Here is a 25,760-nt window from a genome sequence, read left to right on the forward strand (position 1 = left end):
TGCAACCTCGACCTCCTGGGCTCCAGTGATTCTTCCACCTCAGCCTCCCAACTAGCTGGGGCTAAAGGTGCATACCACCATGTCGAGCTATTTTATTTTTCTCAGTAGAGTTGGGGTCTATGTCGCCTAGGCTAGTCTCAAACTCCTGGGCTCAGGTGATCCTCCCTCCTTGGCCTCCTAAAGTGTTGGGGATTAGAGGTGTGAGCTGCTGCACCTGGCTCCTTCTATTTTTTTCTTATGGAACAACCCTACTGTGTTGTGAACTTTTTTATGCTCTGCAGAGCTTAAATTCCTCCTCCCCGCCCACCATGATGGGTATGTCCCATTCCAAAGTGAAAAGTGTACCATTTCCCTGCCTTGAAATTAGAACTTCTCTGAAGGTCACTGGTCAGAGCAGACTCTGAAAGGCAGAGGGCAGGTGGCAACATATGTGAGGGCCTGGTGAAGAGGGCCTGGAGAGACACAGGCCATGTCTGATGGGGCAGGAATGGCATGGGGCAGGGGCTCACCCCAGTGGAACTACCTGTTTGAAGTGAATCCTGGCTGCACCTTGGACAAGTTCCTTTGGTCTTCATGCCTCCATTTCACCCTATGTGGCATATGCACCCACCTGGTAGCATCGCTGTGTGGATTCCATGAGTTTATGCCCACGATGTCCTCAGAGCTATGCCTGGCACACAGTAAGTGCTTAGTAAGTATCAGCTATTGTTACATTACTTTTAAAAGTTGGTAAAGTGCTCGATTAATGGCAGGCTTCTTCCCATCACCTTTTCAACTAACAGCCAGTGATATTTGTGCAGACTTCCTGAAGACTGGTCTAGATCTGTCTTCTGGGCCCTAGATGTGATACCCAACTGCCTGGTGGATATCTCCATTTGGGATGTCACACACCTCCAACTCAGCATGTCCCAAACTGAGCCCATCATTCCCCTCTCCAAACTGTTGCTTCCACTTCCCTGTCTCAGAATGGTGCTCCTATTCATCCAGCTGCTCAAATCAGAGACTGGGTAATCTTAACACCCTTTTCTCACTCACATCCAGTCAGCCACCAAATCATGACTCTACTTTCTTAACAAATATCTCTTGAATCCACCAACTTCTCCCCATTGCTACTGCCATCGCCCTACTGGAAACCATCATCTCTCTCTTAGGCAAGGCCAATGACTTTTTACATGGTCACTGTACACAGTGTATTTCATCCTCCTAAATCCATTCTTCTTAAACAGATAAAGAGCTTCCAAAGGAAAAAAAGCAGATATTACTAAGTCACCCTGTTACTTAAAGTCTTTAAGGTTCCTATTGCCCTTAGGATGAAATGCAAACTTCCTAACTTGGCTGGTGGAAGCCTCCTCAGTCTGGTCCCTGCCTAACTCCTCTGCCTCATTTGGAGCCACTCTTCCCTCAGCCCTCCCGGGGCAGCAGCACCACACCCTTTGGCTGCTTAAACGGGATGTGTTTTCTGCCTCCTGTGCTCCTACACACAGGCAGTGTCCTGCCCCTTACTCACTGTACTGGCCTTTCCCCTCTCAGCTTAAGTTTCTTTTCATCCGAGAGGCATTTTTTGACTACCCCCATCACACCTCATACGCCCCCGATCATAACAATCACTGCACCTTTAGTCACTGCCTGCTCTGCCCCTGACATTCCACGCAGGCCCAAACCACAATGTCTCGTTCACTGCTGCATCTTACTTTCAGCACAGTAGTTGGCACACTGAGAGCACTTTAACAAGAAAGGAGGCAATATGCTTCCACCTGCTTGTGGTCTTTCTTCCTTGTCCCATAGCCCACCTCCCCATCCCAGCTCCCCCACCTCTTGCCAGGCAACCCACCCTGCAGAGCCAGTGCCTCATCCCTTCATCACCTCCTGCCCAGACACGCTCTCTTCAACCTAAGGTTTCCACAAAAACTTTCAGGAAGGATCACATCTCCCACAACTGCCTGCATAAGAACTTTTTTTTTTTTTTTAATTATTTAGAAATGCAGTTATATACATAGAACAATTAAAATTAAATTAAACTTTGTACAAATATTAAAATACTATCTTCACACCCACTGCAATGTACAGGATACCAAAAAATATATATATAAAATAAAATAAAGCAAACCCAACTGATTGAGTGACATCCTGCACAGAGTCGATTATGAATGTGTTGTTTTAAACCATTACATGAGTACCATTCCGCAAAGGATTCCATAGTGGTGCGATAACCTGAAGAAGCCAGGGCAGGGCGTGGGGACTGCCACATAGCCCATGTACATCTCTCCTTCCTTGGCAATTGAGTGCTTTGCCCCTGTATCCCCTTCTGCTAGCTCTGCTGCTTGGCAGAGGGGCTCAAACTTGGGGTTTTCATTCACAATTCTACTAGGGTTTCAACTGGAAATTAAGAGTCACTTCCCAGCAAAGTAGGGCCTGCCACCTTTTCCACTCTAGGGAACCAGCAACTACAACATTCAGACCAAACAGGCCAAGCAAAATATTCTCCAAGTCCCTCCTTGGGGCATCAGTAATGACTATCCCTATTCTGAGAGCCAAGAGACCCAGCAGGTCCCATAAGAGAAGCTCCCAGCCTCACTCACTGTCCTTGGCAAGCACATCTGCATTAAGCTGTGAAGCCTGCATGCTGCTTCCCTGCTAGGCCTTTTTTTTTCTTTGGGGGTGAGGAGCAAGGATGCAGAAATGTTTGCAGCATATTTCATTCTCCATGCAAGGATATTCCTTGGAAATGGAGGCAACATTGTTATGTGGGAAGCAAGGGGTTTGAGAGCTCAGCTGAAACTGGGAGGGAAAGGGCTAAGGGCTATCTATTCCCATGCCACCACCCATGAAGCAGGAAGAGTATACCTTTGTCTGAATTTCCATTTGGCTTCTCCACTGCACTTTAAAGCTGGGGGTAGGAGGAGGAGGGCAAGATGAATGGGAAAGAAAGTATTAGCTTAAGATCTGTTTGCAAATGGAGTGCTTCTATTTATAGAATGTACATTGAAATGCCTTATAAAATCAAACAAACTTGTAAAGTGGCCAGGACTCAGTCCATTTCACAGTTCACATCCAGTGAAACGGGAACACAGCACATAAAATACAGAAATGGCAAAAGATAGAGCCTACCTGCTAAACTAAGGCATAGAAGGGACGGATATTTTAAGTGATTTTTCACCACATTCTGGCCCTTGAAAGTCATTAGAATGTGACTACAAGTCACTAGGATATTAAATCTGCATTGAGTCAGCTCAAGTGTGCAAAAACAAATAAACAAAAAACCAAAAACTCTTTTAAATGTCCTTTGGTGCTGGCCATTCTCCTGCATCAGCCTCCTGCTAATGCCCTAGAGGTGAGCCCAGGAAAGCAGGGCGGTGGCTGGTTTCTTCCCATCTGCTCTGGGCTCCTCAGGCACCCTCTCTTCTAACAGCCTGCCACCTGCTGCTGCCCTTGTCTCTCAGCCAGGCCCCACCTCAAGGCAGCTGTGGAGTCCCTAATCCCTCAGTAGGGACAAAGCCCAGAAGCCCTAGAAACAGCAGCACATGGCTGATGGTTAAGAAACTGTTTTGGAGGAAAGAGAAATAACGGGGGGTAGAAGCTGTCATAGACTTCAGCAGCGAGGGGAAGAATGAGCTCCTGCACTCACAGGCCCAGGAGCCTCTGGGAAGCGGGCCTCATCAAAGCCGGTGACAAGAGGGAGGGGAGGAGACGAGAGGGGAGCCAAGGCTCCCATTGTTCTGATTTCTTCCTTTCCTACCAGGTGGGCAAGCCTGGGCTTGCTCTCCTCAGTGTTGTTAGTAGAGGGCAAGGCAGAAAGAGGCTTCAGGAGAAGGAAGGCTTTTCATTTTACCAAGGATCAAGCTGACCATCTATGCAGAGGAATAAACCCCAAACAAAAAGTGCAATCTGTTAAGGGGAAGAAAACCCCAGAGTAATAAGATAGAAAAAGGTAAGATCTTCCATTTTAAAAACCATTCTAGAATAGAATTCAGGTTTTGAAACAGTGGAAAATAAAAGCTGAAGTCTCAGGAGTGAGACTTCGGGTTACCACCCCTCCCCTATTTGTCCCTGCTTTCTTTTTTTGGAGGAAGACAAGGGCACCGCTGTGGGTGTGGTAAGGCAACTGGGGCCATTAGGGACACCCCTCCAGGTGGGCCCATGCTAATCTCATCTGCCTTCTAGTTCTAGCACATTCTCCAGCCAGCTCCCTACCTAACTATGCTTTCCTGGACTCGGCAGAGCAGATGAGGGCTCCTGGGGAAGGGGGAGGTGTGAGAGTGGCCAACAGGCACAGCAGGCACTGCCCTTACCCTGAGAGGAAGGAAGGAAGACTACAAGTGGCAGCAAGAGGCCAGGGAATGACCAGGTGGTAAAGTGCGTATGTAAGCGCAGAGGCAGGAGGCAAGAGGGTAACAGGCTGGGAGAAGACGACTCCCCTCATCTTCCAGGCCATCCATGCCTGGAGCCAACCCTGTTAAGTAAGGTACTGAAAACATACTGGGCTTTTTATTTTTACTACCCCCAAGCAGAGAGGCTTAGGGGAGGGGCAGACATGCAGGACAGGGTCTGCTTCGAAGTTTCCCAGCCACAGTGCTTCCAAACATTTTATAAAAAGTGAAAACAAACATTCCTTACTGCTGCGTCTGTCTTCTGAAGATGACAGCAGCTGGCAGAGCTTGTCCACCCCAGCCTAGTTAGCATTCAACACATGGCTACGGGAGAGCGTCCCTCATCAGGGGGCTCCAACCCCCAGGCCCTGTACTCTAGACTGCTCCACACCCCTCTGCCCACCTCAGGCCAGTAAGGACGGGGTGCACATGGACTTGTTTCTCAGCCCTTCCCCCAGGGGGTCAGGGAAGGCAAGGAATTGCTTGTCAGCTGTGACATGCAAGGAGTGGCAGGGAAGGGCAGAAGTAGGAAAAGCAGCAGCACAGCAAGCAGCAGGCCACTTTCTGGGCACAGTTACTAAGGCACGTGACCAGGGAGAGGCGGATCCTCAGGACCGGGCTGAAGCTGCCTGCAGCCACCCGGGGACTCGGTCTGTGCCTCTCGGCCTCCCCTCCATCACCACAAACCCAGAAAAGGGCAACCTGCCCAGACTGCCAGTGACCAGATGGGCACTCCATGGCATCTTAACAACTCTCCTGCCCCAGGCCCCTGTGGGCAGCAAGAAAGCCAGAGTGATCTGGGATAAAACCCAGGAGGCAGCATGCAACTTCCCCTTATACTCCAGGGAACCAGAAAAAAGACAAGGCCAGGAAGGCCGATGCTGGAAGCAGGAAGTGAGAACTTGCATATTAGGAAGACAATCATTATCAGCCACTTTCCTTCCCTCCCTTGGGATCTTCTGGATGCTTCTTGGAAACTGTCAACTCAATGGCCCTGTACCTCTGGGCCAGATGGCTGGGTCCTGGGCCAGCTTGGGCATGATTTTACAAATCTATCCTTGGCCAAGGAAATGTGCCACCAGTGTCAATCCAGGGCAAGCCCAGGAACCACACTCTCACCCCAATTAGAGCCACTTCTGCCATTCCTGACTCAAGAGCTCTCACACTTGGATCTGCTCCTGCAAAGGTCAGCAGGGGCAGCCCTCAAAGGAAATAGGCCAGACTCAGGCCCAGCCCCCTGTGTGGCAGGGGACAGCAGTGCAGCCACTAAGGCTTGTGGATAGCAACAAGCCTGCATGACAGGGAAACTGGACAGGGTGGGGGAAAGGCACAAGTAAACACAGCAGCACTCAGGCCCACAGGAGCTGATGGGGGCTGCTGCCAAAGAGCTGGCTGGAGGGGACCCAGAGGCTTTGGAAAAGGGAGGGTTCAATCCAGCACATTCAAATATGTCTCGACAGATGGGTAGGCTGGGCCAGGCAAAGAGCCAGCTCTTCCAGCTGTCCAACAGGCAGATGGCGAGAATCTTCCTTGAGTTTCCAGCAAGGTGGGCCTACAGGGCCCTCAGAGATACACAGATACACAGGTGGCAGCTCAGGTATCCAGGTAAGGTGGCTGGAGAGTACAGGGTGCTCAATCCCACAGGGAGAGGGAGGAAGGGCTGAGAGAACCTCGCAGAGAGGAAAGGCTGGCCGCTGCCCTCATGCTTCTTTCAACAGTGGAATATCTGCGGAAGACCAGAAGGAAAGCACAGTGGTTACCTCGTGTGGGTCTCTTACAGTACTCTCAATCCCCCTGCAAATTAGGGGCTATCCCATCTAGCCCTTATTTAAAGAAAGTAAATGTCCCACTCTTTAGGAGTTTCTAGCTTATCTTTCCCACTGCCTATGTGAAAAGCTTGGAATGTTCAGTCGCTGTCCTCTCTGCCTTAGCTCTGTTGGTCTAGTCACTTCCCTTTCTCTCCTAATCCCACCCTATGAGGTTACAAAGCCCTGTTAAGTCCTACTGCCTCCTAAAGCCATCTGCCAGTTATGTGACTTTGGATAAATCACTTCCTCTGTTTTTGGTTTCAGCTTCTTCATATGCTCACGAGCCTCAAGCTCTCAACTTCCTAGGGTATTATCAGTCCCAAACAGCTCAGGCAAGGACCTCACTGACTTAATGTGTCTTGTTTTCTGAACCCCTCATTTTGACAAAGACGCTACAATTCCTGGTTCTATTACTTCTTGAGTATAGGCTCCATCATCTTCCCAAATGGCTGATATTCCATGGAGGAAGACAGCATATTTCATATTTCTCTGTATCACCCCTGAAACCTAAAGATGGGCTCTCAAAATGCTTGTTCAATACACAAAACAAAGCTAGGTAGCATGGAAGAGGAGGACCTCACCTTGGCTCCTTGGGAGGATAAGGGCCATGATATACACTTAAACACATCTCACAATATGTGTCCATGGAGTTACTGGCTTCCACATTCAAACCTGGGTCAACTATTTAATGGCCAACCAAGAAAAAGGAAGGCAAGCTGTTGATAACCAGGAAGCTCCATAAACTTGATGTGCCTTCAATAATTTCCAACTTCTTTGCTTCTGTGACCGTGAATGGCCTCAGAGTCTCCAAACTATCAGAATTCACAGGCAACAGTGAAAAGTCTCATTATAGAAAGCCCAAAGCCCTACTCAGCACTGTGAGGATGAAATTCTATTTTGTAGGCAAATAACCCAGGTACTATCTTTTTTTTTGCTAAAAATATACTAATTATTAGAGAGGCTCACAGTCCTTCCTCACTCCCAGCAAGGACCCTAAGCAGCTAAAAATTCATGTTCAGCTCAGACCACTTACCATCTGTGTACTCCTCTGACGTGAGGGATAAAAGGCTTTGTATGTCACTGTTCTCTGAATCTGCGGCTTCTTTGTGCGCCAGTTGGCGGTTCCCTGAGCCGGCCACCCAGGAAGAGGTGGTTGCCTGATGCACCATCACAGTCTCTGAGCCCCGAGAGCCCCAGGCTTCACATAGTCCAGACTGGCCTGGGGCCTCATCCTCTCCACCTGCAGAAGAGCAGGCCCCCTGGTCCTGCGGCTGTTGCTCCCTTGGCACACTCCTTCCACTGGGCCCAGACCCTTCTGACAGCACAATCTGTACTCTGGGGTCAGCGGGTGGCACACAGTGACCAGAGCTCCCATAAACAGCCTCCTCGTATGATGGTAGTGCAACCTGGACTCCATCCACCATGATGGAGACCTGGTCCCCAGATACCCCTTGGTCACGCCTGGAGTGAGGGAGGAAAAGACAAAGGATGAGCTAGAATAAACACATAGATTAACAAGTATGACAATAATAATAGTAGCAGCCATCATTTTTGAGCACTTACTATGTGCCAGGCAAAGCACTAAGAATTTTTTTTTTTTTTTTTTTTTTGAGACGGAGTCTCGCTCTTGTTACCCAGGCTGGAGTGCAATGGCGCAATCTCGGCTCACTGCAACCTCTGTCTCCTGGGTTCAGGCAATTCTCCTGCCTCAGCCTCCTGAGTAGCTGGGATTACAGGCACGTGCCACCATGCCCAGCTAATTTTTTGTATTTTTAGTAGAGACGGGGTTTCACCATGTTGACCAGGATGGTCTCGATCTCTTGACCTCGTGATCCACCCGCCTCGGCCTCCCAAAGTGCTGGGATTACAGGCTTGAGCCACCACGCCCGGCAGCACTAAGAATTTTAAACACTTTATCACACTGGATTCTCACCTAAGCCCTTTCAGGTAGGAATTCACCAAGAATACAAATGAGGCTCAGAGAAGTTAATTAACTTGCCCACAACCACAAAGCTGGTAAAGGATGGAGCTAGGATTTGAATCCAGTTCCATCACCCTGCAAAAATGGGGTAGACAGGCACCTGGCCCTCTGGTCCTGTGGGAAAACTAGGAGCCTAGGGACCTAGAAATAAAAGCATTCATTCAGCACAGCTAAGATAAGAAAGTGAGAGAATGACAGTGGCATGTATCTGTGAATAAACTAAAAACCACTTCACTGTACACATTAAATAGGTAAACTGTATGGTATGTGGAATACATTTCAATAAAGCTGTTAAAAAAACAGGGAAGAACTGTGGTCTTAAAAGTGGGATACTGTACTAGAAATCACAAGAATTTTGTTCTGACTCAGCCACACTGTTTGATTTTTTTTTTTTTTTTTTACTTTGTCAACTTAAAAAAAAATTAGAACACAAATACAGAAAAGAACACAAGAAAAATCTATATACATCTAGCTGATTTACTCCAAAAGTAACACTGGTATAAAACCCCTACATAGGCCGAGAAAAAGAACACTGCCCAGACCCTAGACCCTTTGCACCTGTCCCAAAATCACTCCCACTGCCTCGCCACAAAAAGTAACCACTATCCAGACGTTCATGGAAATCATTTCTTTGCTTTTTATTTTAACAGCTCTACTACCTAAACATGAATCCTTCAACACTATGGTTTAGTTTTGCATATATATATATATTTTTTTCTTTGAAAAACACTGTTTTATACACACACATATACACATACACACACACGCACACGTATTTTTTTTTTTTAATAAAATATTGTTTTTCTTTTGAAACAGGGTCTTATTCTGCTGTCCAGGCTGGAGTGCAGCAGTGTGACCATGACCCACTGCAGTCTCAACATCCTGGGCTCAGGTGATCCTCCCACCTCAGCCTCCCAAGTACCTGGGACTAAGGCATATACCACCACAACTGGCCAATTTTTTTGTACAGATGGAGTTTCACCATGTTGCCCAGGCTGGTCTTGAACTCCTGGGCTCAGGCAATCCTCCCACTCTCCCTCCCAAAGGATTACAGGTGTGAGCCACCATGCCCAGACAGTTGTGCATATTTTTAATCTTTACCTGAATGGGATACACAGTAAATTTGTGAGAGTACATAGCTGTCTCTGGGTTCTTTTACTCAACATCATACATGTGAGACATATTCATGCAGATTCCTTTTTTGGGGATCACTTTTGTTATACACATAAACATGCCTTTTTTTTTTTTTTTTCCCCTGAACTACATTATCAGATCCCAGAAATTTAACACTGGTATAATATAATAACACAAATTTTCCTAGCTATCCAAAAATATATCCACTTCAACTGTGGTCTTCTTTGTTTTCACCCAAGACCCAATTAAGTATCACACATTGCATTTAATTGTCCTCTTTTATCTCATTTAATCTGTTAAACAGTCCACTATAGTCTTTCTTTCATGACATTGGCTTTTTTTTTGTTGTTTTTTCAAGAGTCCAGGCCAGCTGTCTCAAACAATGTCCCACAATCTGGACTTGTCTAATAGTTTCCTCAGGATTAGATTCTGGCCTTTTTTTTTTTTTTTTTTGCCAAGAACACTACCTAGGTGATGCTGTGTCCTTTCAGCTCATCATATCAGGAAATATAAATGGTCTGCTGCTGGAACATATTATTGTTGCTAGATTGTTGTAAGTAGTTCTCAATTTCCTCACCTGTGTTTGGGAGTAAAATCTGTGCTACCTGGTTCGAATAATGTATACTCTGTGAGGAGAGAAGCAGTAGAGGTTTTTGGAAGGAAGGGAAAGTTTGATGGGAGCACTCTGGGAGGTTGAGGTAGGCAGGACTGCTTGAGACCAAGAGTTCAAGACTAGCCTGGGCGACATGGCAAAACCTGTATCTACAAAAATTACAAAAAAATTAGCTGAGCATGGTGGCAGATGCCTGTGGTCGCAGCTACTAGGGAGGCTGCGGTGGGAGGATCACCTGAGCCCAGAGAAGTCGAGGCTGCAGTGGGCTGTAATAATGCCACTGCACTCCAGCCTGGGTAACAGGAGCGAGACCCTGTCTCAGAAAAAGAAAAAATAGAAAGCAGTGTGTACACTAACATGTGCTTGACTTTTACTATTCAAAATGCTTTTTGGCTTAAAAAGTAATATATGTACACAGTACAAAATTTAAATGGTGTCTATAATGAAAACCAAATCTCCCCTCTACTCAAATCAAGCAAAACTAGCCAACTACTTTTAACAAACTTACAAGTTAACTATAGGGAGGAAAACTCCTTAATTTAGATGAGATGTGTAACTAATCAGTTTGACTTTAGATGAAAATAACTGATTATTTCAAGTAAACAATCCCTTTCAAATCCTCTTCATCCTATTAAAGCCTTTAAAAATAACTGCTAGCGGCCGGGCACGGTGGCTCATGCCTATAATCCCAGCACTTTGGGAGGCAGAGACGGGTGGATCACGAGGTCAAGAGATCGAGACCATCCTGGTCAACATGGTGAAACCCCGTCTCTACTAAAAATACAAAAATTAGCTGGGCATGGTGGCGCACGCCTGTAGTCCCAGCTACTTGGGAGGCTGAGGCAGAATTGCTTGAACCCGGGAGACAGTGGTTGCAGTGAGCCAAGATCACGCCATTGCACTCCAGCCTGGGTAACAAGAGCGAAACTCAGTCTCAAAAAAAAAAAATGAAAATAAAAAATAACTGCTAGCCTCTTCCCAAAAACAAAATAAAAGAAAGAAAATCACATATAGTACACAGAAATTAAATCTAGCCTAGTCCTTGTCTGTAAATCCAAACTTGAAACATTTTACTGAATGCAGTTTACTTTGGCCCTTTATGTTTGTGAGTTACAACAGTGATCGATGAAGGACAGTGAAGATAAGTAAAAAATGTTACACCTCAGGAGGGAATGAGGAACTGCCAGGAAGGACAAAGCAACTGCAGAAGCCACGATGGCCTGGAAGAAAAAGTCTATGGTCAGGAATCCACTCAGGGCCAGAACCATCAGCTCCGCCCTTCATGCTCCCCGTCCCTAGACAACTTGCGGCTAAAGCACTATACTGGAAAAGGAAACTGATAAAGGCGGGCAAGAAAACCCACTTCCTCTGTTTCTCCTCAGTGTGGTGCAGTGGTTCTCAATCCTAGCTGCACAGAAAAATTCAGAAGCATTTATAAAAAGTGAATGCCAGGGTTCCATTCCAAACCAAATAAATCAGAATAGGAATGCTGGAGGCCCAAGTGCTGATGTTTGTTTTTAACTCCCCCAGGTGCCTCTATACTGCAGTCAGGACTGGGAACCAGGAGTACAGGATAGTGGCTCACAAACTTCAGTGTTCATCAAATTACCTGGACAGCCTGTTAAACAATATCACTGGGCCTCACCCCCAGAGGTCATTTGGTTAGTCCTAATAAGTTCCATGATGCCGTTACTGCTGGAACCATGCTTTGAGAACCACTGGTGTAGGGGAAATGACATGGTTTTGGAACTGAACAGATTTCAGTACTTTTTTTTTTTTTTTTCTTAAACGGGAATCTCACTCTGTTTTCCAGGCTAGAGCACAGTGGTGAAATCTCAGCTCACTGCAACCTCTGCCTCTTGGGTTCAAGCGATTCTCCTGCCTCAGCCTCTGAGTAGCTGGGACTATAAGCACCTGCCATCATGCCCAGCTAATTGTTTTGTATTTTTAATAGAGACAAGGTTTTACCATGTTGGTGAGGCTGGTCTCAAACTCCTGACCTCAGGTGATCCGCCCACTTCGCCCTCCCAAAGTGCTAGGATTACAGGTGTGAGCCACTCTGCCCCACCTCAGTTCTGAGCTCTGCTATCACCTAGAGGTATAACCCTGAGTGAATAACTTAACCTCTCTGAGCCTCAATTTCCTCATCTGCAGTGTTCCTATGAGAATTAAGATCATGTATGCAAAGCAATAAGCACAATGCTAGGCACATCCAAGGTTTAACACATGGAAGGGCCCTCCCCACTCCCTAAGCACACACAGACCTACAGAGTTTGGCAGGCCACCAGCAACCCTCCACCAAAGACTGGCCCCCATAGTAATGCTTGTACCTGCCTGTCTCACAGCAGCACTGCCACTGGGCTTACCTGCTATGATGGAAAGACTTCAGCTTTGGCTGCAGAAGGACAAACAGCACCACGAGGAGGAGAATGAGCGCCACGGAGCTGGCAGTAGAAGCCACTATAGACAGCGTGGGGACCCCAAGTGATGTGTGGGTATCTTTGTCTACAAAAATAAGCCAACATCAGAAGGATTTTGTACCCAAATACATAAAACAGCTAATGGGCCCCACAGCTGATCTTGTCAAATGCCCCTTGAATGGTGCAATATAGACATCCTGTGGTCAGGGTCACTTCAGGAATAACAGCTTAGAATGACCTATGTATACACAGTCCTCCTGCAAAAGGACCACTTCCCTTTCCTGTTTCCTAAATAAAAAATTACATTCACTTCTGATCTTTGAGGTCCATCTGATACATAAACTCACTTAACCCTAGAGATTTTACCTTCATAAACCACTTGGATACCATCCTCAAAAGCAAGTTTATAAACATCGACCATTTAACTGGGTGCATCATTCCACTATCTTAAGTTCTACCTATGTTCTCCCCAAGTGGCAGGATTAATTTATAGAAGCTGGGCTGTAATAAAACCTTATCCTAAGATCCACAGCTTTAGTTGTAAATCTCAGGTTGGTTCCCACCCATTTCTGGGGTGTCATGGGTTAAACATGCTCTGGTCTTGAAGCCTGAGTGGGAAGCACAAAGATGGTCATACGACACACACTTTCCTGCAAGCAGTTGGATTTTCCTGTCACACAAGACAGGAGGAAGCAGGAAGGGTGGGAGGTCTTTTGTCCAGCTAGACTGTAGCTTCATTCAAGGAAAAATGAAATGGAAGAGACACTAGAGAAGGTATTAGCATTATGCTCACCATGACAGCAGAATATGGTCAAGGGTCACCAACACTTGGACAGGCAAACAAGAGATCTTAAACATCAAAGGGACTTTACAGAGCAGGGCAGATGCCTCAGTGGCTCAGTGAAATGTAATAGGACATGTACCAGCAATCTCAAATATCTTCCACAAAGACATGAAGTCCCAAGGAAGGGAGGCTGCAGAGCATCAAGTGGGGCTGGGCTGCACCACAGCAAAGGGTGCTCTGGAGGAAGCATGTACTACATCCTCTGAGTTAACAGAAAGCAGAACCCCAGCAGCATCCCTTTCTCATTTGCCAGACTGACCCTCGTTGAGACGGCAGCTAATCTCCATGGCTGGTTTCCACTCGCCATTCTTACACGTCAGGTATTTGTAATCACCCTTCAACATGTAGCCTTCAGCACACAGGTATTCGATGACACTGCCCGCTGTCAGGGAGTCTCTGCAGGGCCGGGGGTGGCAGATGTAGCCACCATTCTCTGGCTCCGGTGGTAGGGGGCACACTGCAAAGACGGGGAGAGAGCAGGGGCACAGTGGTGAGGTATCCAGTAGGTGATGCAACTCTGAAGACCTCCACAGGAAACACACGAGCAGCAAAGAGTGCTTTCCTTGGAGGAGTTGTTAACCAAACCCTGGAAATTCCGATTGCCACTGACAGAGGGAAAGTATGCTGGCAACAGTGGAAATCTGGCTGGTTGCAACATTTCCCCCTTCCTCCCCACCATGCCTTAAGATAATTCCATCCATAACTGAACAATAGACTCTAAAGTCTTGAACCTATAGAGATGTAGACACAATACAGTTTTAATAAAGCCTGTAACACACACAATAAATCAGAGTGAAAGGAGGTAAAACAGTGGCCTGTTACCACTATCAATGTCAGAAAAGACTCCATAGTATAATAAAAACATGTACTCTTGGCCTGAGAAGGGATTTCTGATAAGATTCCCTGGGAGGCTTCCCAAACCCCTGTGCATCTTCCATTCTCTGACTATAGTAGTCAATGGTACCACCTGTCTCTATCCCATAACAAATCCCACATTTTCCACTGATATACAGACTGTCCTATCTTATTTGTCCTGAAAACTCTGTGAGACAGTCATCATTACTGTCCTTTGAAGATGAAGACAGTGAGGGCCACAAAAGTTAAATTACTTTCAGCCAAGCTTACAGCAGGGTAAATAGCAGGCTTGGGATCACAGTCCAATCTTCTGGGCTCTTTCCACCAGCAGACACTGCTTCTACCCCATGAGCTGCATGGCCTTTAAAGGGTGTGGGCGTCAAGGTTACCTCCCCTTTGCCCTCTTCAAACTGGTCAGTTAAGGAGATGGCAGGCAGTGCCTAGGTGTGGTAGGCACTGATAAGTTGCAGTAATGGTAAGTCAGAGGATCTGGAAGGTCTGAGTGGCCCTGAGGAGGAAAAGGACAGCCTCTGATTCCACTATGGACAGACACTGCAGAACTGAAGCCCCCAGGGAGTGGACTGCTTGGGTATTACCAGCCAAAACAGTAAAAGTGAGGGCACAAAAGAATCACTGTTTGGAAGGTTGGGCGGGGGCAGAATGGCCAGGCACTCATGAATGTAGGAAAGACCGAAAGTTTTCCAAAGGAAATTCAATTTTTGCTGACGAATACCCTGCCCCCATCCTGAATATCACAAGGATATCTGTATGAGAATAAGAATGGTCATTTTCTTTTTCTCATTTCCTCTAACAGGCCTACAGTGACTGGGAGTGCCTGACTGTCTAAGATAAGGCACTCTCATCCACAAGATGGGCAGCCCTCACAGCCTCTCTCACCCATGCCACTTCTTTCCAATCTACAAATGGCTATTAAGCAAGGTGACTGACAGCCAGGCTGGGGAGTGGATGCCAAATGAAAAAGAGATGATGGCTCCCTACCCTCAAGTTGCTTATCACTTGAGATAGGGAAAAAAGGTACCTTTTTTTTCTTCTTTTTTCAGATGATGTCACTAAAGAAAATATGCCATTTTAAAAAGCTATTAATGAAACAAAGCTGGGGCGATGCCACAGGAATCTAGAGAAGTCTGGCAGCTTCTCTGAAACTGGGACATAAGCCCCAATAAGTCCCCCTCAGTCCCCTCTAAGGACCCAACTTGTCCCTATTCTTCTCCACCACCAGGGTCTTGAGCAAGAGGAAGACAGACACCTACACTCCTTCTGGTGCTCTTTAAACTTTGGCCAAGTAGTTCAGAGCGCTGGCCAGCCAGATTTCCAAAGAAACCTCTGTAAACTGCTTTAGCCTTTATACTTTCCCTCTTTTGTTCAGGGCGGCAGGCCTGCCACAGATCTCTCTGACTTACTCTCTGGCTCTCCTTGGACTGTGTCTAATTGATTCATTTCCTCAGTGTCATTAATGCTGAGCACCCCAGGGCAGCTCCTGAAAGCAGGCAGGACCCACACACAAGTCCAATGTCCTGGGAAGGATAGTCTCAGGGGAAGAGCTGCTCATTCTAAAGTCACCCCTGCTTTCCTGGGTATCTCTTTCCATAAAGCCGACATCTCCCCAGAATCTTTGAGTGGGACCCTGGAGGTCACCTAGCACTCATTTAGAAAAAAAGTGAGGCCTGCAAAGAAGTGAGTTGCAATTCAATTTAATTTCAATTCAACTAATACTTATTGATTCCAAGTAGGGGGTCACTGTGCTATGCTCTGTAAAAGGATAAAAATATAAGCACCTCAGGTCCTTGTTGCCAAATAGGGATATGACCATTAAGTGCACACAGACATTTAAAAAATCATTTTCTTTACAGCTTCTGGTTTAAGGACATTTTCTCTACTCTGAGGTTATAAACATACTCTCCAGTGTTTTCTTATAATGTTTTAGGGATTAGGTTTTTGTTATTTAAAACACTTTTACCAAAAACAAACAAAACAAATGAATGGGAAATATCAATGGTGTAAAATTTAAAAAGGGTGCAGAGTGAAAAGCAAGCCTTTCTCACATCCCCTAATTACTCGGTTCCTCTCTCCAGAGGCACTCCACCAGTTTCTACTGCATTCTTCCAAAGATACTCTATACACAGATTTATTCTAACACATGTCAAATAATGTGATTTGTGCCGCAAGAGAGGAAGTTCAAACCAGGAATGGGGGAGCCTAGGAAAGGATCTGTGAGGAAGTAGCATTTCAGACCGGGCTTCACTTTATCAAGAAGGGAGGTGGCAGTTTGAAGTAAATGCACTAAAGTGGGAAAATTTAGGTTAAGCTCAGAAAACAGCAAGTAGCCCAGTTTGGCTGGATTGAATAATTTTTTAAAAGTCCAAAAAAATAACATGAAGAGTGATGAAACCATCTTGTAGAGGACCTTGCTTGCAAAAGGAGATATTTATAATTATAGTCAAAGAAAAGGGGGAGCCACTGAAGGCTCTTGAGAAGGGTAGCATTATAAGAGAAGCAACTTTATAATTTGATATAAGATGGAGAGACACCTTAGATTATATCAACATTATAGCAATCCTAGTATTGACACAGGAGCTAGAAAGAAATTATTCAGGCAGATAGTGAGGGCAAGAGAGTCCTTTTTAACGAAAGGGGTTTAAACATTGCCCTTGTAAGGAAAAACAGCCTCAAGATCATTTCTTTTCTAACAAAGACCAGGCTGAAAAAATCGAGCTGCAGACATAGATAAGCAAGCTGGAAGCTTGCACAGGTGAATGTCAGCAGCTGTGCCAATAGAAAAGGGCTACCTGGCGGTCAGGTATGTTCAATGTGGAGGCTCCATCTTTCCTATTTTTTGTCATCATGTGTACAGTAAGGACCAGGCAATATGATGCCCACCAGGTAGAGAGCCCAACTGCACAATAAAAGATTCAGGTGGGATGGCCAGCTTCTTTTAAACTATGGCACACCTGGTCCAACCAATCTTTCGTCCCCTATGTAAATGAGACACTACCTCAGGCTCATCTATAAAACCTTCTTCATTTCACTGCAGAAGTGGCAACCATTTTCTCCAAGACTCCTCTCTGGGCAGAGAGCTCTTCTCTTTCTTTTGCCTATTAAATTTCCACTCTTAACCTCACTGTCGTGTGTCGACATCCTAATTTTCCTTGGCTGTGGGACAACAACCCACTTCAGTATGGGAAAATAAATTCAGCACAAAAATTATTTTATGCGTATCTATGAAGGTCACAGAAAATAAGCTTAAGTATGTCATAAGATGCTGCTTCAGATTCAAAGATGAAATAAGAAGGCCTAAAAAGAAAGGGTCAAAAAAAAAAAAAGGGGGGGGGGGCGAGTCATTTTAAGACACTAAGAACGTTCGTGTGAAACAGCCTGGTAGAGTGGCTCATGCCTCATTGAGTGGGCTCGTCGTGTGATCCCAGCACTTTGGGAGGCCAAGGTAGGTGGATCACTTGAGGTCAGGAGTTCAAGACCAGCCTGGTCAACAAGGGGAATCCCCATCTCTACTAAAAATACAAAAACTAGCCAGGTGTTGCAACACACATTTCTAACCCCAGTTAGTTAGGAGGCTGAGGCACAAGAATTGCTTGAACCCATGAGGCAGAGGTTGCAGTGAGCTGAGATTGCACCACTGTACTCCAGCCTGGGTGACAGAGTGAGACTCTGTCTTAAAAAAAGAAAAAGAAAAAAAGAACACGTGAAAAAATATGATCCTCTTGACCAAGGGCAGAGTCCTGGCCAACAGCAGGTGTTGAAGAGGACCCTCTCAGTGATGCCTGGGAAGAACACTAAGAAAAAGCAAAACCCACATGGCAAATAAGCTGCCCAGTGGCTTCCAGAAGCTACAGTCCTAGGCAAGAAACTGTCTTGATCTGTGCACCAGGATCATTCTCTGACAATTCCACGTTCACAGAAGGAAGCTCCATACTTAACTCTGAGAAGACAATGAACTCAACTCATTTGGCAGTGCCACATAATTTTAAAAAGAGAAGGAGAAAGCCAGACAACTTTGGGTAGGGGGGGATCAATAAATTATCTTTAGCTTCCTCTCTGCTTTCTGTCCCACAGCCACTTAGGCTTTCAGTGAGCACAGAGAGTGCACATAGTAGGTATTCAGTCAAAGTCCACCCTGGTAACAATGCAGATGAGATGCAAAAAAGATCTAGTTGCTACTTCCACCACCTCCAACCCTCAGCCTGATGGCCTCAGCCTGACACCCTCAACCGAAACCAACTGCTGAGGACCCTCATCTGCCCTTCTAAGGGTTTCCTGCTTTTGTTGGTTTGCAGGCCAGACTTTCAGGAGGCAAATTAAAACAAAACAAACTTACAACATTCCAAAACAAGCAAAGCAAAATAAGCTCCAGGAAAGCACCCTCAGGGTCAAAGCATTCAATTTAACAAACAGAACAAATACTTGAGCCCCTTCAAAACAAGGTGTTAGAAGTACAGAATACAAAGATCAGTGTGACATGCCTGCGCCTCAAAGAAATTAGGGTTGTGTAGGGGTAGGTTACATTTAAATTATCTATAGTGCATTTGTTCATTTGTTTGAGACAAAGTATCACCCTGCAGCCCAGGCTGGAGTGCAGTGGGGATCTCTACTCCCCGCAACCTCCGCCTCATGGGTTCAAGCTATTCTCCTGCCTCAGCCTCCTGAGTAGCTGGGATTACAGGTGTGCACCACCAAGTCCAGCTAACTTTTACATTTTTAGTAGAGATGGGGTTTCACCATGTTGGGCAGGCTGGTCTTGAACTCCTGACCTCAAGTGATCCACCTGCCTCAGCCTCCCAAAGTGCTAGGATTACATGACCAGCCCCATTACTTTCCCAATATACTTGCTTTCACTTTATGGACTTGCCCTGAATTCTTTCTTGCGTGAGATCCAAGAATTCTCTCTTGGGGTCTGGATCTGGACTTCTTTGCAGTAACAGAACCATGTCCCCTGAAAAGCCTATAACCTAGAGAAGACAGGCATGATCACAGCCATCTCTATGCTAAACCAGTGAAGTGTTAAATGTGACACAAACTGCTCAAATATGAGCTTTTCTAATAGCCTGGGGTGAAGAAAAAGAGTGAAAACTGAGAGGAGGAAGGAATGGATGGAAATCACAAACCTAGCACAGAGCTGTCCAACAGAAACATCATATGGCCACAGATGTAATTTAAAGTGTTCTAGTAGCCAATTAGGAAGATAAACAGAAAAAGGTGAAATTAGTCTTAATATTTTATTTAACCCAACATATAAAAAAATACATGACTGATTACATCTCAACATGCAGTCAACATAAAAATTTACTAATGAGATATTTTGTATTCTTTTTCTCATCATAGTCTGTACACTTGTATAAGAGGCATCTGAACAAGAGCGATTTCATCTGAATAGGGGCTGGGTAAAATAAGGCTAAGACCTACTGGGCTGCATTCCCAGGAGGTTAGGCATTCCAAGCCACAGGATAACAGGAGGTCACAGACTAAACAGGTTGCAGTAGAGAAGTTGATCAAAACCTACCAAAACCAAGATGGTGATGAAAGTGTCCTCTGGTCGTCCTCACTGCTCATTATATGCTAATTATAATGCATTAGTATTCTAAAAGACATTCCCACCAGCACCATGACAGTTTACAAATGCCTTGGCAACATCAGTAAGTTACCCTATATAGTATGAAAAGAAGAGGAACCCTCAGTTCCAGAAATTCTCAGTTTTCCCGAAAATCTCATGAATAATCTATCCCTCGTTTAGCATATAATCAAGAAATAACTATAAATATACTCAGTCCAGCAGCCCATGTCACAGCTCTGTCTATACAGTAGCCGTTCTTTTATTCCTTTGCTTTCTTCATAAACTTGCTTTCACTTAACTCTGTGGCTTCGCCCTGAATTCTTTCTTGTGCAAGATCCAAGGACCCTCTCTTGGGGTCTGAATCAGGATCCCTTTCCAGTTACACTCATATCACATCTCAACCCAGACTAACCACATTTCAAGTTCCCAGTCACCACATGGGGCTGCCTAGTAGTGGCTATTGTAGCAGATAGCAGAGTCTCAGTTAGGAGTCCTTGGCTAGGAGTCAGAGGATAGGTCTGGGGATCTGCAAACAGAGGAAAAGGTTCAGAACCACACCACAGGGCATGAAATGTAAGGCTGAAGATGTGGAAAGAAGGCATTTAGAACGGAGGGTCTCAAAGTTGTTTAGAAAAGCACTATTTATGTGCCTGTTCTCAAAACTCTTTCTTATATACAAAGGTGATATTTCTACTTCTAGCCTTCAATGGTTTATAGAAGCAAAGAGATCCACAGAAAAAGCCAGGTCAATATAGAGAACAAAGGTGTTTAAATATATAGTTTTGTTTGTTTTGGATATATAAGGAAAATAGTAATTATTGCAGATAGTTTATTACCTGTGCCAAGTACTCTTCTGAGTTCTCTCTCTACGTGAAGCAGGTACCGTATTTTATCCACTTTATAGAATAGGACAGTAAGGCTTAGCTGAGTTGAGCGATCTGCCTCAAGCCACACATCTGTAATTAGCAGGGTTGGGTTCACCAGGAACTTTGGCTTCTAAGCTGCAAGCTTGACTACTAAGTTAAGCCTGGCCTGCTGAGGGGGGCAGGGCATCAGGAAACCTGACAGGTTCTGCTCTGTGGCTCATTTCCCCATTTGATGTGCTCAGCCTACAGCTTTGGGGACATCCAGCTACTTTGTACAGCACATAAAAGAGTCATACCCTAGTGTGAACAGCCTTTTTCAAAAGGGAGGTGATTCCCTCAAGAAAGCCTCCCAGGCAAGTTGGAATTAGAGCATTTCAGACAAATACAAAGGAAAAAAACAGGTGATCACATCTGATATGGTCAAAAGGTTTCTTCTGAAGCCGCCTAATAATAATAGCTCATGTTCACTGACTATAGGCCAGGCACTGCCTGAGCATTTTACATGTGTAACTCATTTAAGCTTCACAAAAAACCTTCTAGAAACATACTACTGCATTACACAGATGAGCAAATTGAGCCAGGGGTTGAAATACTTGCTCAGTTTCACCCAGCAGGTGGGTGGCACAGTTAGGATTTGAACCCCAAAAGGCTGTATTCCCACTTCACAGCAGTATCAGTGTGTCTTGGAGCCAGGCTTCTCTCACATCCATAATCTGACAAGGGAGCCACAGACAGGAGAGTCCAGTGACAAGGACAATCTGGGTACTGCCCGTAGACTCAGGGCGTCAGTTTCAATACATGAAGGCACTGAACCAGATTGTCTCCGAGATCTCTTCTGACATTTGCAAATTTGTCTAAAGTTGGCGGGCCTCACTACCTCTCACTACCTCCCGCAACCACTGTGGTTTTGGATAGAGAACAAGGTGTGAGGGGCTAGAGATCATCCTGTCCCTGCAGAAACTCCTGTGTCGAGACAGATTCCTGCTGTGGACTTGTGGTAAGAGCCAGAAAACAGAAAGGAGTCCCACTACTTAAGAGATATCCAGGGCTGCTCTGGTCCATGGGTCTTTCCAGCTTTCTGCCTTCCTGACTCCCCACTCAAATAGTCAAGTCTAAAACAGGGTACAGTGAGAGGGAAGTGAGATGGTTTCTCATGCCATTTGCAACCTTCCTCTCCTATGAGACTGATCTTCTCAGCAGTCAGACAGGAAGCCTATTGTCCAGCCAGGATCCCTTTTCTCATGAGAACTTCCCACTCACTGGGGGAGAGCCAGTAGCTCAAGCCTTTCTCAGGGTGTGGCACCAGAGCTGGGGTGGGAGAACACAGGGAGAAACCACTCATGGCTCAGGCTACCTTCTGTTGTTCTTCTCAGGCCCCCACCACTGTTTTCCTAAGAGAGGCTCAGCCTAAGCCCCCCTCTGGAAGACCAGCAACTGACAGGGGGGACAGGCCTTAGAGCCTGTCCATCTTATTTTAGGCTTGGGCCCCTGACTTCCTCCACCTCACAGGAGATGAAAAATGCCAGCCAGGGGCCTCAGAGCCAACAAGCACTTCCTTTTACTGTCACCTGGAGTTTTCATGTTTGAGGCAGGACTCAGTAAAAGAAAGTGCTTTAATTTAACCTAAGCCACTAAAGTCCTTAGTCATTCAGTAAAAAGTGCTTCTCTCCCAGCCTCGAAACCCTGGCCTGAAAGGACATGCTGGAACTCCACTCATCTTCAAGGTTCCAAGGCCACCTTCCCAGGCATGGACAGAGAGAAACCATGAGCAGCACAGGGTGGAGCTTACCAGCTTGGGTTGAGACTTAGACTGCCTGGGGTTACACACTGCTCCAACAGTTTATCCACTGGGTGGGTAGTCCTGGGGAGATCTTTCTATTCCCCAGTTTCCTCATTTGTAACATGGGAATTCAAAAGATTAATCACCAACTATGCGGGTAAAGTACCTGGTAATTGGTCTGTCACACACTAAGTGTTCTATAACAGCAGCTTTATTATTCCTCTGGGTTCCCATTAACATGGTCTTCACTCCTACCTGTAACCTATCACCGTGTTGTAGTCTCTGCAGGTTTTCTCAGAGGTTGGTCCTTCTTCCATTTCCCCACTAACCACCAACCCACACACCTAAGCCATAGGACAGAGACTTGTTCTGCTTATCTTTTTTTATCCCTAGTACCTGACAAAGAATCCAGCAGATAGTAGATACTTAGTAGAAAATCAATGTGACTTACAAAATTTTGTCCCCATTTCAAGACACTGCCTTTTTTTTTAAACTGCAATGAGCCACAATAGGTTTTGATTTGAGACGAGTCAGTAACAGATAACAGCAAAGAGAATCCCACTCCAGGGTACAATTTGTGTTCTCGAAACTGGTACCTAACTGTGAAAATACACTGCCTACCTAACAGAACCAGAGCCACTTGGGGTAAGAGCATGGTCTTAGGGGTCAGACAGATGAATCTGGGTGTGACCCAGGGGCCTGCTCTGCAGCCTTGTCAACTGCCGTAACTCCTCTGAGTCTCAGTCCTTAGCAGCCAATATCCATCTCCACAGGTTTTTTAGAGGACTAACAAAACTGCAAACTTGAAAGTGTCTTGTATCATGCCTGGCACATATCAGGCACTGATAAATTTTCACGAAGCAAACTAAACCCTTATCTCTGATTTTTGGAATGGGCAAAGGCTTTGGTAAAAAGAAAAAGGATTATTTCAGAAATGTCTGGATATTTGGAGAGGGGGCACACAAAAAAACAGAGCAGGATAAGCACTTTAGGGGATGTTTGCTCTCTCCTTGTTCCAGCTCCGTAATAAGCCAGCTACTTTTTCACTTCCCCTTCTCAGCAGTACAGCCCAGGCTGATCTTGGCTGACAAATGGCCTCCATATGGCCTGTTACCCTTTCACCTTGTTCTTGCAGCTCAGGGACCCAGGGAAACAGGCTGCCAGCTGGGACTGGGCAAACCTGCCCCTCCCACTGTTAAGACTGCTACAAAGAGGGCCAGGCCAGAGGACCACTCTCCTTCATCCTGCTGCTCCAGGTGCCCAGCTAGGCCACTCAGTGCCCAAAGCCATTACCACCACACTCAGTACAGTGACCTGTAGAGCTGAGCCCACAGCTGTCTACTACCTCCACCCCCAGGATGGTAGGATGACAGTGGAGCTAGGGAGCCAGGCTATTCCATGTGTATTACCAAGTGTTACTATTTCCCTTGACAGTGGCAGTTAGGGGCTTAAGGAAAAGCAGAGTATGCTTATTTTTCCCTCATTAGCAATTGTCACTTCTTGTTCTCATCTCCTTCACCCTATTACCTACCTAAGCTAAAGGATGTGCTTGCTCTCCCCTCTCAGAATTCCTCACCTCTCAAGAGGAGGTAGCTGGTCCTCTCAGGAAAGGCCCAGTCAGCTGCTTAAGGCAGCTCAGAAGGAAAACTGATGAGCAGGTGGTAACTAACTTAGGAGTCTGGCTTAGAGTTTAAAACAGGGTTGGACTCTTGGGTACAAAGGCCGAAATTATGGTTTCATTTCCAATTCTACCATTTAATGGTAACTCCTAATGTCAAGTCCAGTGCCAGGCAATCACAGCAGGGCCTCAAGAACACAGAATCAAATTTAAAACAAATTTAATGATCTCTGTTGCTGAAAGGATACAAGTAAGGAAGAGAATTAACATTTATCACCAGGCACTGCACTGGTACTTTAAAAGCACTATCTTATAAAATTATGCCACCCTAGGAAGAAGGTGGTATAAAACTTAATTTGTTCAGAAAAAACTGAGGCTCTGAAAAATTTAGTAATGGTCTGAGGCCACCTGGCTACTAAGTACTAGAGTCTGGATTCAAACTCTGGCTTGCCCTTCTCTCTGTTATAAGAACGCTTCTTGATTTTTTCTGATGCCACCAGAAAAAATTTACTGCAAGACCTACAAAATATAACATAGGGGTGGCTTACATAAGGACAAAAGCTGCTATAATTCCTGTTTGGAGAAGACTATGGCCCGGTGAGTTTAGCTGTGCCCAGAGGACTGAGTTCATATCTCAAGTGGGGCCACATTTTCCAGAGAAGTGGAGGGAAAAGGCAAGACAGTTTCCTTCACTAATCTCAGTGTATTACAAACAATGGAGCTATTTAAGGATCACAGACACCAAAGCTTCAAGTGGGAGAAGATACGTGGGCATTTTCAGCTAAGAACACAAGACTTCTAAGAAGGATATGTGAAAGGAAGGCTGTCACTTAATGCAGAATGGGGATGTGACCTGGGATTGGAGGGCTACCTTTCTACCACTACCCAGAACACACAGGACCACAGGGATATCACTGCCAAAGCCTGAAATAAACAGCCTCTGCCACATAGCTCCAAACAGGGGGTCAGGCAGTGCGCTGCTTCTCCCAAGCACTCAACAGGCCACTGCTACTCATAAAGGCCTAGACAACTGCAAATAAAGGAAGGAAATATTTCACTAAACTCTAGTTATGGATGGTAACAGAAATCCATTGAGGCAATGGCCCAAAATCAACAAAACACCACAGGTCTTTGAGAAATACTCACCAGCAGTTGAGGGGTAGAGGTCTAAATGAGCTTTTTGTTGTTGTTTTGAGACAGTCTTGCTCTGTTGCCCAGGCTGGCATGCAGTGGCATGATCTCATCTTGGCTCACTGCAACTCCCCCTCCCAGGTTCAGGCAATTCTCATGCCTCAGCCTCTTGAGAAGCTCGGATTACAGGTGTACACCACCACGACTGGCTAATTTTTTGTATTTTTAGTAAAGATGGGGTTTCACTATGTTGCCCAGGCTGGTCTTGAACTCCTGACCTCAGGTGATCCACATGCCTCAGCCTCCCAAAGTGCTGGGATTACAGGCATGAACCACTTTGCCCAGCCCTGAATGATCTTTTCCGAAGAAAACGGTATCACTGGGTCTAAGGCATGCCATGAAGTGAGCGCTGTACATTCTGGTGGGCAGGGTCCCACCCTGAGACAGGGACTACAAATACAAAAGAGACAATAAAAGGTGTGTGGTCTTCTGATGGTGGAGGAGGAGGCTGAATGAAGCCACAAGTCTCATCTCTATCGCCTCTGAACCAGCAAGCCTAAGGAACTCTGTACTTGCCCTGCACAGGCAGGTGGAGCAGAAGTTACCCAGTCCATTGACCTGGATATTCTTCCTCCTCCACCTTGTGGGGCATGAAATTCTCTGCTTTAAACAATTTAAACCACAAAATTTTAAACCACCTTCTCACACATGGCCACTACAGGAAAAGCAGTTTGTCATACCTTCTTGGTTTCCTTTCCA

The 25,760-nt window shown here is 45.8% G+C and overlaps 1 protein-coding gene across 6 annotated transcripts in view; it reads right to left on the reverse strand.

The window, feature by feature from the left end:
* Positions 1-227: 227 nt before the first annotated feature.
* The window catches only part of SUSD6 (sushi domain containing 6), a 102,746-nt gene continuing 77,213 nt past the window's right edge, over positions 228-25,760 (reverse strand). For all 6 annotated transcript variants that reach the window (XM_032245793.1, XM_032245789.1, XM_032245790.1 and 3 more), the window contains exons 3-6: positions 13,427-13,624; positions 12,270-12,408; positions 7,209-7,636; positions 228-6,093 (exon numbers count right to left, since the gene is read on the reverse strand). In XM_032245793.1, the coding sequence (XP_032101684.1) occupies positions 6,068-6,093; positions 7,209-7,636; positions 12,270-12,408; positions 13,427-13,624 (791 nt within the window). In that variant the 3' untranslated portion in view covers positions 228-6,067. The remainder of the gene's footprint in view (positions 6,094-7,208; positions 7,637-12,269; positions 12,409-13,426; positions 13,625-25,760) is intronic.

This window comes from Sapajus apella, unplaced genomic scaffold (assembly GCF_009761245.1).
Source record: "Sapajus apella isolate SASKATOON/1434 unplaced genomic scaffold, GSC_monkey_1.0 scaffold59, whole genome shotgun sequence".
In the NCBI taxonomy this organism is placed as follows: domain Eukaryota; kingdom Metazoa; phylum Chordata; class Mammalia; order Primates; family Cebidae; genus Sapajus; species Sapajus apella.